Source organism: Lissotriton vulgaris, chromosome 1_1, assembly GCF_964263255.1.
Source record: "Lissotriton vulgaris chromosome 1_1, aLisVul1.2, whole genome shotgun sequence".
NCBI classification, from domain to species: domain Eukaryota; kingdom Metazoa; phylum Chordata; class Amphibia; order Caudata; family Salamandridae; genus Lissotriton; species Lissotriton vulgaris.
Window position 1 is genome coordinate 586316957 of NC_141685.1, and position 18663 is coordinate 586335619.

At 44.2% G+C, this 18663-nt stretch overlaps 1 protein-coding gene across 1 annotated transcript in view; it reads left to right on the forward strand.

The window, feature by feature from the left end:
* Positions 1–18663, forward strand: part of LOC147747514 (spermatogenesis-associated protein 1-like) — a 496200-nt gene that overhangs the window by 319444 nt on the left and 158093 nt on the right. Inside the window, exon 9 of the mRNA XM_086953980.1 lies at positions 2029–2154. Within this exon, the coding sequence (XP_086810106.1) occupies positions 2029–2154 (126 nt within the window). The remainder of the gene's footprint in view (positions 1–2028; positions 2155–18663) is intronic.

Here is an 18663-nt window from a genome sequence, read left to right on the forward strand (position 1 = left end):
ATCCGTAGTTCACAGGTCTTAATTTTCAAAATACATTTTTCATCATATTTTATTCATATGACATCTTCATGTTAATTGAAGCTGATGATTTGCAATACCCAATGCATTTCGGGTCTATTGCAAAGACCCTTCATCAGGGGTCTGTAAATGGAAAACAATACAGGACCAAAGCAGTCAGCATAAATGTATGTGAAGAGAATGCACAAAATATGTATAAAATTCCAAATATTGTGAAGTATTACATTTATGGTAGTGATGTGAAATGTTGTAATAAACTGAATGGTTGAAAAATATGACAGGGTGACCGAGTAGATTGTGCTTGATAAATAGTGCATGTGCTCGACATTATATGCTGTGCCAAAGTGAAAGGGACCAAGGTAAAACGTTCGCATCGGTAATCACAAAAAACCAATGTGCCGAGAACTCGGTGCTCAAAAACGGAAAGCTGAGGAACAAGCGTAAACGGGAAAAAGAAAAAGAACGGAGGTGCGGTTCGTCTGAATGGCACTTACTTGTGCAAATACTTTCTTAGAATCGCGGCGTGCAGAAGTTCGAACACATCCATCTGGGTTCAGAGTGAGTGATGCTGTAGCATCCAGTCCAATGGCATTGCATGTATTGCAACGTGACGAAGCTGAGCTTGATAAAGCTGGATATGAAGGCCAGGATGGCTGAGTCCAGCCAAGATGGTGGCAGCATTTAATCAGTGTCCTCTGACAAGAGAGTACACATACCGATGGGTCAGGTGTCTGAATATGGAGTGGGAGATGACATAGACAGATGGTTTTTGGCTTATAAAATTGCTTTGCAGAATCACAAGTTCCCTGAGGAGGCTTGGGGGGCTAGTCTGTGAAAGCATATCCCTACTGAGGGGAGAAACGTACTAATGGCCCCCAAGGGGAGTGACAAGATGATGTATACCTCCAAGAAGGAAGCCCTAATCATGAAACATGATTTGACCCCAGAGAAGTACAGGCAGACGTTTAAGGACAGTGAGAAACTATCCCCGCAGACCTTGGTGGATTGTGTTGATTCTTTTGGCAAGGCACTGGATAATTGGATAAAGGGATGCGTAACTTGATTGCAAAAAAGCACATGTTTAGTCTCTGCTTTACAGATCTGTGCCAGCAACTGATTGATAGTAAGCTCTCTGGCCCAAGGGAGCTTGCTAAGAAGACAGACTGCTGGGTCAGCACCAGAGTCTGTAAGAATGTATCTGGGAAGGATCACTACAACGGTGGGCAGGGTCCTTACCAGAAGAAGGGGGAAGGAACAAAACCAAATCAAGTAGTTCTCTAAAGGGCCCCACACTAGGTCCATGGGCCAGGATTCCAATCTCCCTGCTCAGAAGAAAAAGAAATGGTTCCCTGACAATAAATCTGGAAGGCGCCCCTCCCCCTGCCCGTCCCATGTGTTATGAGTGTCAACAGAAAAGACCCTACAAGGGGGATGCTAAGTGTCCCAAGTGGGCAACCCACCTACAGGTGGGCAGTCCCTGGGGCTGGCTAGTGTAGCGCTTGGGGAGGAGTTTGTTCCAGCCAGTGGTGGGGAAAGTTGTTGTTAAGCCAATGTTACCATGTTTTAGGGAGAGAGCACATGCACTTTAGCGCTGGTTAACAGTGTGTAAAGTGCTCAGAGTCCTAAAGCAAACAGAAAAAGAGAGGTATGCAGGCAAAACGTTTGGAAGACCTCTCACAGAGGGATATTTTCCAACACTTCGGTAAAGCTTGGATGGTTCACGGCATACATTCCACCAGGCTTCCTGGCTGTAGTGCTTAGAAAACATACATTTCATCGCCATATTTTGTACGGAATTGTTAAAAACATGATAAATTAATCAGAGTATTGCGAATTTTGTTGTGTTATTTTTTTGTACATTTGAAGATGAGCTGTGCATTTGCATCAGTAAATTTATTAGCATTATATCCTGAGTCCTAGCATTTGCAAATGCACCCCATCTGGCACAATACAAACTGCTAATGTGAGAAAGCTTCATAATAATATTCATTATCTCTGTTAAAATCACAGGAGAAGAACTTATTGAGCAGCTGAAACAAATGAAGAAAGAAAGAACACACCTTGAGAAGACGAGAGAAGATTTGGTAAAAAAAGCCAAAGGCTTACTCGAACAAAACAAGCTGAAGCGTAATCACGGTACAGCCATTTCTCCAGTTTCTTATTTAAGTAATCCATAAACTGTGGAAAAATGTTAAATTAACAGTGCATGCTAAAACAATATTACCAATAATTTACAATATAAAATCAACGCATAAATGCAGCACAACAAAGAAAATTTGAAAGAAATAATATTTACAGTGGTAGCTGTAGGAAAATGATCATAGATCCACGAAACAGCATTCAGCCACACTTATGCCAGCAACTACCATGTTAAAGCCCTGCAGCAGCACTAATATCATTAGCAAATTGGGGCATTACCACTAGATTTATTGGTGTGTCATCAAATAACCAGTGCATAGAACAATTACTGCAGGTATATTTTGCACCTTTAATGAACTGTTTTCCAGCAGCCTTCACCTGATATTAGTCATCGCTTAAAATGTAAGTTCATCCAGTATTATTCATCAGTTTCAGTATACTGAATGGAATCAGGTTCCATTACAGGATATATTGGCTAAAATTGATGTTAAATAGGACAGAGGAGAGCCATGAGCCCTGGAAGACACCTCAAGTTAACTGTGTCTGAAAGGACGGAAATTTCATGGCCAGGTCTGGGCAGGAAGAGGGGTGGTTAAGGATGTTATATACTGTTGCTTGTTAAGATAACATCAGCAGAGCATTTCTACCTCCATCGACATCTGTAGAAAAGATGAATGAACGTATATCTGCTAGGGCTGTTTCTGGCTCCCTCTGAAATCTAATGCAAACTAGCAATCGTTCATAATATAGTTAGATTAAAGCTGAGTCTACAGTTGACCTGTGGCCACTGTATGCAACATCTTAAAAAGAAGATGTACATTGGCTATGGGGCTTCAAATGTACCATGCGTGGGGGTGGAGTTAGTTACTTTCCGGTTACCTACCGGTAATATTCATTTCTCCAAGTCTTAGCCATCCCCGTCCCAGTCCTAACTACATGAGCATAGCTCCTCCCACCAGAAACTCCCAAGCAACTCAAAACCCATCACTTCCCTCCAGACCACACCCACACCCTGAGACATATAGCCATGTGACCTCCCTGCCCACATTCTGGGAGGGAGGGATGGGAACCTGTACTGGGACATGGAGGGCTACGACTTGGAGTTTACCCCCGCTTCAGCCCTTCCCGTCCCAGTCCTAACTATATGAGCAGATACCAATGCAAGAATTGGCTTCACTCAGTAGCAAAAATAGGCTTTATTAAAGTACAATGAAAGTCATACCACCGGAGGAGAATGCAACACAGTGACCCCAAATCCAGCAGACTCTTTCCCACCCACCACCAAATGATAAGGGGACATAAAGGTGTAAGGAGAACTCCAGGTAGCAGCCCTGCTGATCTCGCCATGGAAGCCCCTTGAAAACAAGCTCAGGAAGCAGCCATCCCCCAAGTCGACCTCCTCTAAACCGACCCAGGTGCCAACACACCACAAGCCTCATACGCAGCCCCCACAGTCCACCCCAACAACTAAGGGTAGCCCCAGAAGGATTCAGACCTTGACAAGCCAGCCCAAAGGTCACAAAGAGGGAAAAGGCTTAGTACGCAGCAAGTACACTTTCAGACACTTCCAGAACCCACTGAACGTCCAAACAGTGCAGCCGAACCTCAACCTCCGAAAGAGGACCCGGACAGAATACAGACAAAACCAGATCCTCTGAGCAATGAAACAAGGAAGGGACTTTGGGAGCAAAGGAAGGATCAGGCCACAGAACAACCCTATCAGGAAAAAAAGGAAAAATGGCACAGAACCAAGCAAGGTGCCCAACTACCCAATCAACCGAGCCGAGGTAATAGCGACAAGAAAAAGCAACTTGATCATTAAAAACCGCAAAGAAACCTCATGTAGAGGTTCAAGGGAGCCCCTTGTAAGGTCCCCAAGACCAGAGGAAGATCCTAACTAGGGGGCCGATTAGGATTGCGGTGATTCCGCATCCTCCGGGCCGGCGGAAGCCACCGCCGGCCCGGAGGATGCGGAATCACCGCAGCAGTGCCTTTAAAGACCCCCGCCAGATTAGGATGGCTGGGGGGTCATCGGTGGATGGGAAAACCGTCCGCCGCTTTTCCGCCACGGTTGCCTTCTGACCGTGGCGGAAAAGCTCTAATATGGTGGCGGTGTCTTTCAGACACCGCCAGCCATATTAGTTTGGGGCAGGAAACATGCTTTTCCTCAGCAGCTTTTCCGCCGTGGAAAAGCATGTGGTTTTTTGAGTTTGGGGGCCCTATGCGGGCACCCAGGGTGTCAGGGGGTGGGGGGTGCACATGGGGGGTACCTATGGTACCCTCCTGCCGCTTTGTGCATGTAAATGCAATACATGCATTTTTAACCTTGCGGCTGGTGCTGCTTTAAGCAGCACCCGCCGCAAGGTTAAAGATACAGGATGTGATCGCCAGGGTGGCGGTCACATCCTAATTGGATTGGCATGGAGGGACTGCCACTGCCCCTGCAGACGGTCCCTCTACCTCGAGGGTGGTGGACGGATGCAGGTCCGTCCGCCATCCTAATGACCCCCTAGGTGCAAAGGACTTAACAACAGGCTTCTGGAGGAAACAACTCAACAACCAGGGGAACCACCGGCTCACAATCCGAACCCCTAAAGGCCCGAATAGCCGCCCACTGAGCCCTCAGGGAGGACACAGCCAGACCCAAGTCGAACCCATCCTTCAAAAAGTCTAAAACATGCACATGATCCACCTCCGAAGTAGACCACTCGCGCGCCGTACACCAAGACAGAAAAGACTCCCAATGCCTGGCATAGGACGAAGGGTGCCTGGATCGCTAAATAAACTCGGCCACAGAAGGAGAACACCCTAAAGCCACAAGGTTCATCCTCTCAACAGCCAACCCGCCTGTCACAGGCAGACCAGACACTCCCAAGACAGAGAGGGAAACAACATGGGACAAGGGACCAGCGGCAACATCCAGCAAGGTCCCACCGCCAACCTCAATAACAGAGGGAACCAAGGCCTCCTGAACCAAACTGGAGTCACTAGGATCACAGAGGCCCGATCCAGCTTGACCTTCAGAAGGACCCACGGAATTAGAGCAATAGAGGGGAAAGCATACATCAGGCCCCCTCCCACCGGAAGGACAGGGCATCCACCCGCCAAACTGTGTCCGACCGAACCAGAGAACAAAATTGCTCCCTCAAGGTGTTCTCTGGGGCCACAAACAGGTCCACACCCGGGACCCCAAACCGAGTCATCAGGCATTCAAACACCTCTCGCGTCAGGCACATGTCAGACAGGGAGGGAAACACCCTGCACAGGCAATCTGCCTCCAAATTCTAAACCCCAGCAGATGTAAAGCCCTGAGAGATAACAAGTGCGACTTCGCCCACTGGCAGAACTGCTGAGCCAACAAGTTGAGGGATGGCACCCTCGCACTCCCCTGGCAGTTGACATAACACACCACCACAGTGTTGTCCGACCGCACCTTCACATCCCTCTGAAGGACCAAAGGCAGAAAGTGAGACAAGACCAATTGAACCACCTTCAACTCCCTCCAATTCAAAGACATTCCTGCCTCCACCATGGACCAAAGCCCCTGTACCGACTCCTGAGCCAACACAGCCTCCCCAACCAAGTTCGCTAGCATTGGTCGTCAGGACCAACCTCTCCTGGGACACAAAGGGCAAGCCCTGTAAGAGGTTCCGAACCACCAGCCATCAGAACAATTCCAGGGCAATGCCCCCCTCCCCCGTAATCAACATCTCGTAAACCAAAGAGGCCGGATCCGAATGTTGCAGAACATGATTCACTAGGGGGTACAAGTGCAAACGGGCCTAAGGAACAATCATCACAGTGGCTGACATCAGCCCCTGAACAGGCAACCACTGGCGAACCGTGGAAGACAGGGCCCCCAACACCTTCCTCAGTTCATGCATCAGAGTCAGTCTGCGGAGCTCCGACAGGAAGACCTTCCCCAACCTGGTGTTGAAAACCCCCCAAAGAACAGCTGTTCCTGAGTGGGGCAAAGATGGGATTTTTCCATGTTCAGCAACCACCCGAACTGTTGAAGGAGCCTGCAAACCTCCTGGGTATGGGCCTGAGCCTGAAGGAATGAAGAGGAAGATATCAACCAATCGTCCATGCAACAAACCCACTAAAGGTGCCAACACTTTAGTAAACGCCCTCGGAGAGGAAGAGAGTCCACCGTCAATACCTGGAACTGGTATTGATCCACCCCCACACAGAAACGCAGGAACCTCTGCGATGCCGCGTGCGCCAGTACATGAAAGTAGGCGTCCCGGAGATCCAGAGAAGCCAGCAAATCCCCCACCGACAGGAAGGGAAGAATAAACTGTAGAGTCACCATCTTGAAGGACCGATTATGGATACACAAGTTCACATCCTTTAGATCCAGGATATGACTGTAGTCCCCGTTCGGCTTTTGGATCAGAAACAGGATTGAGTAAACCCCCTGACCCTGCTGACACACCCTCACTACAGCCCCTTTGGAAACCAGGTCTTGAAGTCCGTCCAACAGAGCCAGACACTTCGCCCAAGATCTGGGAAGAGGGATGGCTCTAAACACAGCCACCGGAGGAACTCCAAATTCGAATCTATAGCCCAGCCGGACCTCCTGCAGGACCCATTGATCCTGAACAAATTCCTCCCAAACAGGAAAAAAAGACGTGAGGCGACCTCCAACCGGCACTCCCAATGAACTTCTCACATAGTCACGACTTGGAGGGACCGGAAGAAGAGGAAGCACCCTGTGAAAGGAGGAGACTCCCTTGCCCCGTCCCCTACCCCGAAATGGCTGGGCAGCCATTTATACTGTAAAGCCTGCCTAAAAGCCCTCATATAAACGGCAAATTTCCCCTTCTGAGAGGAGCGGACAGGAGTCAACAATTTCTTGTCCTGCACAGTTTTTCAATCAACGCATCCAATGGCTCCCCAAACAGCTTAGAGCCCATGAAGGGAAGCTTCATCACTGCAGCCTTATGCGGGGCCTCTGCCTTCCAATTCTTAAGCCACAACTGCCTCCGAGCAGCCGCAGAGGCCCCAGACGCTGTCGCCGCAGCACTAAGAGAATCAAAGGAAAATCAGCCAGGAAACGCAACTGCTGCTCCAACATGGGCAAAAAGACTGAGGGGTCCTCATCCTGCAAGAGCTGCTCAGAAATACCCTTAAAATCCTTGAGAAGCGACTAAACCAGATAGCTGGTGTAAGCCGCAGACCAAACAGCAAGATTAGAGGCAGCAAAAGACAGCTTCAATGCCCCCTCAATCATCTGGTCCCCCGCATCCTCAGACACCACCAGGCTCTGGGACGCCATACCAGCCAGCAGGCAATCCACCTTCACCACAGCCGGGAATTCCCCAGCGAACACCTACAAAGGATACCTCTTCGCCAGAAACCCGGGGAAAGGTATGCCTGTCAAAATCCTTCCACTCCCCCTCCAGCACATTTCTCATAGACTTATAAAGAGGGAGGCTTTCAAGCTCCTTCTTCTGGTAATTGGCAAAAAAGTCTTCCGACTCCCCACCCTCCAAATGATAGGGGAACCCCAAATTGTCCTGAGCATGTTGCAGAACACCGTGAAGGTCATCTCCCTGGACAAAACAACCCTTCACCTCCTCATCCGAATCCATATCTGGATTAATGTCTGCTGAGGCCCCCAATTTCCGCCTCTTAGGCCCCTTGGGATCACGAGCCAAAAAAGCTGCAGCCACTGCAGCCTCAATCATCTTCTGCACCTCAGGCAGGGAAGGAGCAGCTGGACCACGCAACCACCACCCCTCCTCATCACATCCGAGTCCACTGACACCAGAACCTCGAACCTCCATGATGAACACAGTAAAGCAAAGCTCCAACCTCATTAAATGTACTGACCAATCAACCAAGCCCTCAAGGTCACATCAGGGCCGGGACACTCAATCGAGTAGCTGTGCACTCTACAAATAAACTTTAAACATAACATAACAGGGCAACCAAATGACCAATAGCCAATCCTGGAACAGAGGCTGGCCCCAAAAACTGGCCAACCAGAGACCCCGTAGCAAGCCTTAAAACCCCGGACTGAAGCAGGCCCCAGCCGTACTGACTGCAGCACACCCGGAACTGAGCACCACCAGGTAAGGCACACCAACCACGTCAGGAACAAACACATGACTGACCAACACCCCAGGCTCTGAACACACCACCCCCCGGGACAGAGATCGTAAACCCAAGGCCATAGGCTGCACGCTGCCCGGAAAACTGGGAAACCCCCGCAGTACACACAAACCTACCGCAACTCCCCTATCAAGAGGGGAACCAGCTGCCAACAAGAGGGCCACACCGGACTCCTCTCTCAGCCCACAGCAACACTCTAATGCCCCTGCCGGTCCCATGAGGTAGGAGACACCATAAAGTAACAGCGGGGCAGCACGGACACCGAAGCAACCGAGGCTACAACCGCGAAGAAGACCTCCGAGGAGGAGCTAATCTGCCACACCCTAGGCGTGCAGAAAAAGCCAGCCACACCCAACACCTCCCCTCTCTCCCCGGGTGTTCCTGCTAAAGCAGGGAATGGACCCAGAAGAGGGGAAGCCGCAGCAGGGAGTCACCACCAAACACCAAGCAGTCCGGACCCCCCCAATCCCATGGTCCCGCTAAAGCAGGGACTCCAACGTACCCATGGTCAAGAGACAGGCAGACAGGGGAACAATACGGCTGCCCAGCGGACCGTAACACACTTACCCAAAAAGAGGAATTTTCAATCAGCACCTCTAACGAAGAAGTCTTGCTTTAGGTAGTAATCACCAGAAAAAACAAACAGGATGTGGGCAGGCGGGTCACATGTCTATATGCCTCAGGGTGTGGCCTGGAGGGAAGGGATGGGTTTTGAGTTGCTGGGGAGTTTCTGGTGGGAGGTGCTATGCTCATGTAGTTAGGACTGGGACGGGGAGGACTGACGAGGCAGTAATGCAAAGTTGCTTTATTGAGTCAGAATCGGGGCGTATCTGAAAGGAGCAGGAGCAGTGCATGTCATTGGTTGTGATCTTTAGTTCTTCCGAGCACTGCTAAGTGAGATTATTAAGACATGAGCCCCATGTGCAGTGACTCATATGTATACTTCAGCCTAATTGGTTAATCTGAGTTTAAACAGCTTCTCTTTGAATGCACTAGTGGTTGCTTATTTTCGGTCGCATCTTTTTTCACTTTTAACTGCAAATAAAGGTATGCAGTTTATTGCACCAAAAACAGGTAGGGCTCTAGTGGGATTTGCAGATGGAATGTATAATGCTTGAAGGAATTAAAAGAACTGTATCTAAATGCACTATTTTTCTAATAGTATTTTACCTGTACTCTAGACGATTAATACTTGATTTGCCTCCGTTTAATTTCTTTTTTATATTCCTTATTCAAACCTTTTGCCGCAGCAATTGGCGTTTTATAAGAAGCATTTTTTTTAGTTTAGAATGCTTTATTGAGATAATAAACATAGTAAAACATCTTTACAAGGTCATATAGCATAAAAAAGGAAAATAGTAAAAAAAACAGTATAAATGACGTACATGCAATCAAATCGCTTAAGAGGGAAAAACTGTTCATAAGAAAAAATGCATTTTAATATTTTGAAGGAAGGAGGGGGAGAGAAGAGAAGAAAAGAAAAGGGGGAAGAGAGAGAGGGAGGGGGAAAACATAAAAAATTTAAACAATAATAAAAATGTCTATAAAACCAATGAAAATAAAAAACAAGTGGAATCAGGAAGCAATTCTAGAGAGAAAATAGGTTAATGGTGACCACAACAAATCTTTTTTGATTAATAAAGGTAATGAAGTGGCGAAGGCATGATCAAGCCTGTGATGATGACATAACAAGTTCCACCAGGCTTGATACAAAATTGTTGAAGTGTCCATCCAAGTTGGTGGTGATGATCTGAAAGGGAATGGATAAATACAAGACTATAAATTTGCAAACATTACTTTGGACATCCCATAAAGGTGAAGAACTACACGAAAATACATGTACAATTTCAAAAGAATAATTTGTAGATAAAATGTCATTTAGTTGCGACCATATACAAGACCAAAAGGACTTAATCTGCGGGCAATGGAAAAACATACGAAGGAAATCACTGTTCTCATAGGAGCAAGACCAGCATCATTTGGATTCTAGTAACTTAAATTTGTGCAGATCAGAAGGAGTGCAAAAAGTATTTTATAAAAAAAAAAAGTCTTTGTAGTGCTAGCTGAACGTGAAGAAGTTTGTATTTTGGACCAGATAGCGTCCTATTTTTTAAATGAGAAATCTTGGGCCATATCTTTCTCCCATAAGAGTTCCAATTTAGATTTAGTTCTAACATCAAAAGAACGGGCCAGCATTTTGTAAAGAACAGCTGCTTTAAGAGGGGTAGAAAAGTCAAGTGAGGAGGAGGAAACCTGGTGAGGTGTATTAGGGGAACTAGCCTGGAAAAGGAGATGAGTCAGGGAAGCCTTCAATAAAGGATACTGAAGAGCATGTGTGGTGGAAATGCCAAAAGATTCACTAATGTCCAAAAAGTCCCCAGGGGTCTTATCCTTCAACAAATGGTCTAGAGTAGCTGTAAGAAATGAAAAGGGTGTAAATTAAGCTTTTTCGAACAAACTCCAAGCCGTTGTAGGAGTATGAGGGGATTTGATTAAAAAAAGTCCATTTTTCAAAGAGAAAGCAGAATGATAACGTTTGAGATTGGGAAAATTGACTCCAACCAAATCTTTGGGTTGTTGAAGACGAGAAAGTGAGATCCTAGCTTTACGATTGTTCTATAGAAATTTGGTTAGGGAGTGATTGATGGTGCTAAAAAGGTAAGCGAAAGGGAAACTGGGAGCATTGAGAGATAAAAATGTATAATTGGAAGGAGCATCATTTTAATTGTGGCCAATCTCCCCCACCAGGATAAGAAAAGAGGGAACCAGCTCTCAATAAGGACAGAAAGTTTTTTTTAGTATTTCCACAAGGTTCATTTTAATAGTTTCCCTGATGGTGTTGGCATATAGAATGCCTAAACATTTGATACTCCTGGGATTCGGTTCAAAACCAGAACCGTGAAACATATGAGAAAGGCAGAGTTTGTTTAAAGGTAAAACTTCAGACTTATCAATGTTCAATCTGTAGCCAGAAACTAACGAGTATTCTTGTAATAAAGAAAAAAGAGTAGGCAGGAAAGTGGACGGATTAGAGATATATAATAAAAAGTTTTAATTGGAAAATAATTGCTTTAATTGATAATTAACTTTTTAATTGGTAATTAATGTTTTTAATTGGCAAATAATTGTTTTTAACTGGTAATGAATTTTTGTTGGTAATTAATTGTGTTAATTGGCAATTATTTTTTATTAATTGGAAATTAATTTTAATTAATTGGTAATCAATGTTTCATAAAAAGTATCATTTGGTATTAAAAATAATGTTATTGTTTAATATTTTTTAATTGTGAATTAATGTCAAATTAAATTTTTTTTGTAATGAAGAATATTTTATTGTTAAATATTTATTATTTGGGGACTAATATTTATTAATTAATATTTATTGGTATTTATTGTGAATTTATTGTTAATTTATTGTTAATTAATTATTCAATTGTAATTATGTTTTTAATTATTAATGGGTATTCAATTATTTATTATTTTAAATACTTTTTTTTATAAGTATGTTATATTTAAATTCTACGCTATCCAATGTTTTCCCTACTGTTTCACTCTCTGGCGCTGAAATAGTAATTTTTACCCGTACTCTATCCAGCGCTTTCCCTACTGTTGCACTCTGTGCAGTTGGAATAGTATTTCTAACCCCTACGCTATCCAATGCTTTCCCTACTGTAGCACCCTTTGGAGTTGGAATAGTAATTTTTACCCCTACGCTATCTAACGTTTTCCCTACTGTTGCACCTTCTGGAGTTGGGATAGTAATTTTTACCCCTACGCTATCCAACGCTTTCCCTACTGTTGCCCCCTCTGGAGTTGTAATAGTAATTTTTACCCCTACACTATCCAAAGCTTTCCCTACTGTAGCGCCCTCTGGAGTTGGAATATAATTTTTTACCCCTACGCTATCCAACGCTTTCCCTACTGTAGCACTCTCTGGAGTTGGAATAATAATAGTTACCCCTACGCTATCCAATGCTTCCCCTAATGTAGCACCCTCTGGAGTTCGAATAGTAATTTTTACCCCTACGCTATCAAATGCTTTCCCTACTGTTGCTTCTTCTCGAGTTGGAATAGTAATTTTTACCCCTACGCTATCCAACACTTTCCCTTCTGTAGCGCCCTCTGGAGTTGGAATATTAATTTTTACCCCTACGGTATCCAAGGCTTTCCCTACTGTAGCACCCTCTGGAGTTGGAATAGTAATTTTTAACCCTACGCTATCCAACACTTTCCCTACTGTAGCGCCCTCTGGAGTTGGAATAGTAATTTTTACCCCTACGCTATCCAACGCTTTCCCTACTGTTGCCCCCTCTGGAGTTGGAATAGTAATTTTTATCCCTACGCTATGCAACGCTTTCCCCACTGTTGCATTTTCTGAAGTTGGAATAGTAATTTTAAGTGCTACGCTATCTAATGTTATCATTACTGTAGTTTTGTTGGGACTTTGAATAGTAGTTTTATTTACTTAGCTATTTAATTTTTTTATTATTATGTTTGGTAATGTGGTATATTATTAATTGTAAAAATATTGAAAGTATATAAAAAAAAAATTCATTTATGACATTTAATAAATATAAGTATTAACTTTTTATTTATGTTATTGTTTGATGTGTGTAGACGTATTTGTAATTCATAATAGTTTTTAATAATTTATAAGTTATTAAAATAATTATTAAAACTTATTAGGTAAGTAAATATATTTTTTATGTATATTTTTAATAATGTTATATTATTGTATATGTATTATTTATTAATTTTAAACATCATCAAATATTTGTAACTCTGTTTATTTGGTTTATAAGTATTTACTTTATTTTACACTTTTTTTATTAAAAAAACGATATTTTTAATTACGATATTTTTAACTTCGATATTTTTGTTTCGATATTTTTGTACTTGCCATGTTTTAGATAGGCTGTCGATATTTTTGCTTCCAATATTCCAACGTCGATTTCTGTGTAGGTCGATATTTTTTCCATCGATATTGTGTCAGTGATCCATGCCATCTCAATGCACCAAAAATAAAATCCCAGTTGACCCTATCAAATGCTTTCTCATCATCCAATGTAATGGCAGCCACTGGTGAATCCATCTTGGAAGCAAGATGAATAATATTAAGGAAAGGTCTCGAATTGTCAGTAATTGATCTACCTTTGACAAACCCTGATTGATAAATATTGACTAGGTCAGGGATAACTTTGTTGATGCGGAGGTCAAGTATTTTAGCGTGTCTGTGTTAATAAGGGAAATGGGCCTATAATTTTTAAAAAGGGAGGGATCTTTGTCTTTTTTAGGGATCAAACATAACATTGCCTGAGTGAAATACAGAGGAGGGGTTCAGGCAAGGGCAACGTAGGGTCTGCGTAAAATAAAATCTTGCAGACTGATAAAGCAGAAGCACACTATTGCGCCATGTTCTATAGTACATTCATAGGCATATAGTGTGTACAGTGTCGAAGGCGTTTCGATCCCCGTTTAGGAATAAAGGGATCATCTTCAGAACATTTAATTCATGCCTGTATAACATTGCATTATTGACCGCGGCTTGAAGGAGTCTGGCATGAGCCGTGGTCTCTCGGTGAAGCTACGAGGGTGATAGTACACCCAGTGACTATATTTGCATGCGGTACGAGCTGGAGTTCCAATATTGAACTCTCCAGCTAGGATAAGGAAAGGATACAAACTCTAAAGAATGAAGCGAGTGATGCTTACTGGTAGAGCAGTGGCAATGCCTGACCGTGTACTTTGATAGTTTGGAGCCGTGAATGGGGTTCCGTGCAGACAGTTGAGGCGATACTCAGAGTGGGGAATCTGTGGCAGTGAGGATTGCACAACGCAGCAGTAAATAATGTTGTCAAAGAGAAAAGGCCAAGGTCACAGGGAGTATCCACAAGTTTAGAGAACGTCAACAAACCACTAGCAGAATTTATAATAAAGATGTAGCGTAGCTTCAGTTCTTCAGTAGAGAGAAAAAGAGAATAAAATAAAGCGCCTCACAACAGTCCAATGAATAGGAGATAATTAGACATCCTAACAGGTGTGAGGCAACAACATGGCTAGATGAGGAGCCAGTACCAAGTAAAGACAGATGTTTACAAACAGTACTCCACAAGGCCAAAACTGATTCTCCTTTGTTCAGGATTCAAACTACACAAAATGGCTGCCGCATATGATATAGACTCTGAGGAGAAATAATTCCAACGTAGAAAAGATGAAAGAAGTTCCACAACAACTCACAATAGACCCCAAGGTTGTCAACAGAGGGAGAAAAGTGAACGAAATGGTACTGCAGCAAAAGAGGAGACATGGAAGCTCATAACTCAGCAAAGCAAAGGTAGTGTAAAGCTATGCAGCAGTTAATGGTTAGACAATCCACTAGATAGACCGCATGCTCAGAAGTCTTCTGTCATTATTTATTAAGCAGATAATTTAATGGAAGGCATTGGGCAAAAAAGTCCAAAAATATGCGCGTTGAAGCTTTTTTGAAGTGGACAAAAAGATGTAGAGATTCGCCATCATCAAAAATGCACATGATGGCGACCACATAAATCAGACTCAGCGAGGTGAGGCTAACAGAGGCAAAAAGGCACCCAAGAAGACCATAAACTGGTCCGAAAACTTGCCTCAGCATGCCATGTGTCTTCTGGAGCAAGGAGCCATGTAGAAGAAACTGAACCACATACAGGAAAGGAACTCTTCAATTCAGAGCTGATCTTGGTGCCGCAGCGCGCCTCACGAAGCGGCCATCTTGAAGCGCCACTGCCGCAGGCCTCTTTTAAGAAGCATTTTAAAGATGTTTAGTTGGGTGTACAGTACCTATTGGAAGGCTGTACATCAACGCATGCGTAGCCGCAAGCAAAGTATAATTTACTTGTGTTTTGCTTTTTCTATGTTAGTCCTGATGATATACTATTTATATATACTTGAGGTGACGCAATGCATACCTGCATTAAGAAATCCATTCACATAATCGGAACTAAGCCAGTTATCTTCACAGACACCGATGAATATGGAAAGGGCACTGAGAGCTATGTGTGTCACCTAAAATGCTGAATCCCAGTGCAGTCAACCCGTATAATGGGGCGTGCTAGACAAAGCTTGTGTTAAAGATTTAGCTTGTGCATCATCATATTATCTTCATTTCCTTTTATCTACACTGTTTATGCTACTTTTTCTTTGCCTCTATTTTGGTACTTTAATAGGATATGGATAAAACAAACAAGGCTTAAATATAATGGCGCTTTTATGATGATTTCATTAAAGGAGCCATCAAGTGTAGGGACAAAAGGTTATCTTTACCCAGCCATGCATCTCTAACAATCACAGTAATGTATCTTTGATGATGTCAGTTCAGATTTTGAGATGCATTGCGACATCATTCACTGGATGGACCTTTTAAGGCAGTCACATTCACTTTTTAGTAGTCACAAGTTTCATCTTAATGTCCCTAAAGTTCATGCTCACGTACTTTATACCAAAGAAATTCAACATCTTTAATACATTTCTCATTCTCATACAGTTTTCTGCAAAACCTCGTATAAAATTGGAATAATATTCAGTCGTTCCTAGGAACCGCAACAACTCTTCCTTGCTCTTATTTGAATAGTGTTCGCCAGACTGCCTTTCGGCCTAATATCATCTGCTGATATTTCGTGGGCTAAAATAGTCAATCGAGGTTCCCTGAATTTACATTTTCTCACCCTTTATTGTCAAAATATTTCAGCTTCTTGCAGGAGCGGCTCATATCAGGGAAAATAAGGAGTGGCTGGGGACGGGGGACGACGGAGACAAACAGAAAAAGGATCAAGCAAAACTTACCTGCTGCCCTCCAGCATCGAGTTGCACACTTGTGCTACTCCTTACTACAGACAGTCACAGACTCCCAGCCGGCCCTGTGACCTGTCCTGAAGCTGCTCTCCTGTGAGAGCAGCTTCAGGATTGGCCTGAGCGCCAAGGATATGCGCTACATAACAGAATGGGAGTCTGTGCCTGCTCTCTCTCCAACCCAGCAATGAAGCTCAGTTAGAGAGAGTTTCACTGTGCATGTGGGTTTGGCCCATCTGGGACAGCTGGCCAGACTCACATGCCCAGTGAAGGCAGTTTCCAGCACTCCCCACCCAGCCTGTCACCACCCTGGCCCGACCCTAAGCCTCGGAACAAGGAAAAAGAAAACGATGATAGACGGGTTACCTGTTTTGTTGTTATATTTTTAAACATTTTTAAATGCTGGCAGATCAGGGCGATGCTCCTCCGCTATATTGGAGGATCTCCTGCTGGCTTCTTGAGTTCATCCTTCACCCGTTTTTTTGATGGAGGAGTTTTTTATAGGGCAAACATGACCCGGAAGGGTATAAGAGCACTGTATATAAAAGCAAACAAGTCATACATGAATGGGAAAAATGTGAGCTGTAAAACAAGCAAATAATCAAACATAAAAGGGAACAATGCGAGCAAGATTGAATGGCAAGAAAACAGGGTTATATAATAAGCTGACCAGCTGATTCAGGCTCCAGAGGTGTTCACATGGACTAGTCACGCTGAAGTGAGTTCAAAGCAGCTATTAATGGGATCTGATCAACAGAAGCATTTTTACTTATTTTTTTAAGGAAATAGTTGAGGTGTTTGATCTGATTTCAGGTGGTAGTGCATTCCATATTCTTGGGGCTGGACTGGAGAAGGGGCAATTGTAAGTTTTCTTTTCATTGAACTTTTTAGTTTTCAACAGTAGGAAGTTAGGGCCATATGTAGGTAGCTAAATACCGGCAGTAACGGCCGAAATTCGGTAAAATAGCCATTACCGACCGGTATTTAGGCCTTCGAGACGTAGGAAACCAAAATTAAGGATTCGGTAAATATGAATCGGTAAATACCGATTCATATTTACAGAACCACAAATACCGAATCAGTAATTACTGAATACTTATTTACCGATTAGCTAAATAAGAAACAGAAAAGATGAGATTTGAGATGTAGGTAACTTCTAAAATACAGAATTGCATGAAATTTGGTATTTAAGAGTCGGTAATTACCATGGATTGAAAGCAGGTGGTAACCAGGTGCAGGCCATAAAATAGTCCCCAAAATGCAACAGGGTGACCAGAATGGCGGCAATCTATTTGATAGCAAGGCGGCTACGGCTACGGCAGCAGGAGAGAGGATCTGGAGACGGGAGGAGCACGTCTACAGACAGCGGATCACACTCTTTCAAATTACTGAGGCAGATATCCATGAAAGATACAGGCTACACCTGCACACCATCCTGGACTTGATAAGGGACCTGCACCCACTACTGGAGCACCCAACAACAAGGGAGCACGCCATACCACCACATGTGCAGGAGCTCTGTAGCCTACACCTGCTTGCATCTGGCAGTTAGCAGGGGGTGATAGCTGCGATAGGTGGGGTGTCCCAGAGCTGCCTGTCCCGTTTCTTCAGGAAGTTCCTGGAGGCCATGATGCACAGAATGCATCATTACATCAGCTTCCCTGACACACATGCGGAACTGTTGAAGACCAAGACTGACTTCTACCAAATGGCAAACTTCCCACATGTGATCGCCTGCATTGATGGCACGCACATCGAATCTGCCCCCCTGCAGCCACAGAATACATTTACAGGAACATAAAGTCCACCCACTCAATAAATGTGCAGGTAATGTGTGATGCCAACAACATAATCACAGACATTGTGGCCAAATTCCCAGGAAGCACCCACGACTCCTACATCTTTCAGAACAGTGGGATCTACACACGCCGGACAGCGTGGGAATTCGGAGAAGGATACCTACTAGGTAAAACACTGTGACACACCCTGATAGATATTGCAGATGTAGGTTATGTTGCGCATGTGATTAAAGGCACTCCCATTTCCACATAGGTGATAGCGCATATGCCGTCCGCGCGTTCATCCTGACACCCTACCAGAACCCATCAACCCCGAGTGAGAGACGATACAACGTGGCACACAAATCAACTTGCAACGTTGTGGAGCGCACCTTTGGGCTGTTAAAAAACAGGTTCCTCTGCCTCCAAGAAAGTGGAGGCGCATGTCAATACTCACCCCCCATCTGCTGTAAGATCATCGCAACTTGCACAATGTTGCACAACCTTGCTACAAAGAAAGGTACAGAAGTGGAATTAGGTGATTATGAGGACCATGATGATGAATGTGCACAGCCTGAGCCCAACACAGCAGGAGTGGCGCCAGCAACAGATGGGAGACAGAGACGGGCAGAGATCACACGCAACTATTTCTAAGTAAGTAAGAAGACACAGCCAGGTTTAGTATGTACACAACGTAGTTTAATTTTATTGGCACTACAAATGTGCAATACCAATTGTAGCCATCCATTCTGGCAGTCCTGGGTTACTGCACCCATTCCAGGTC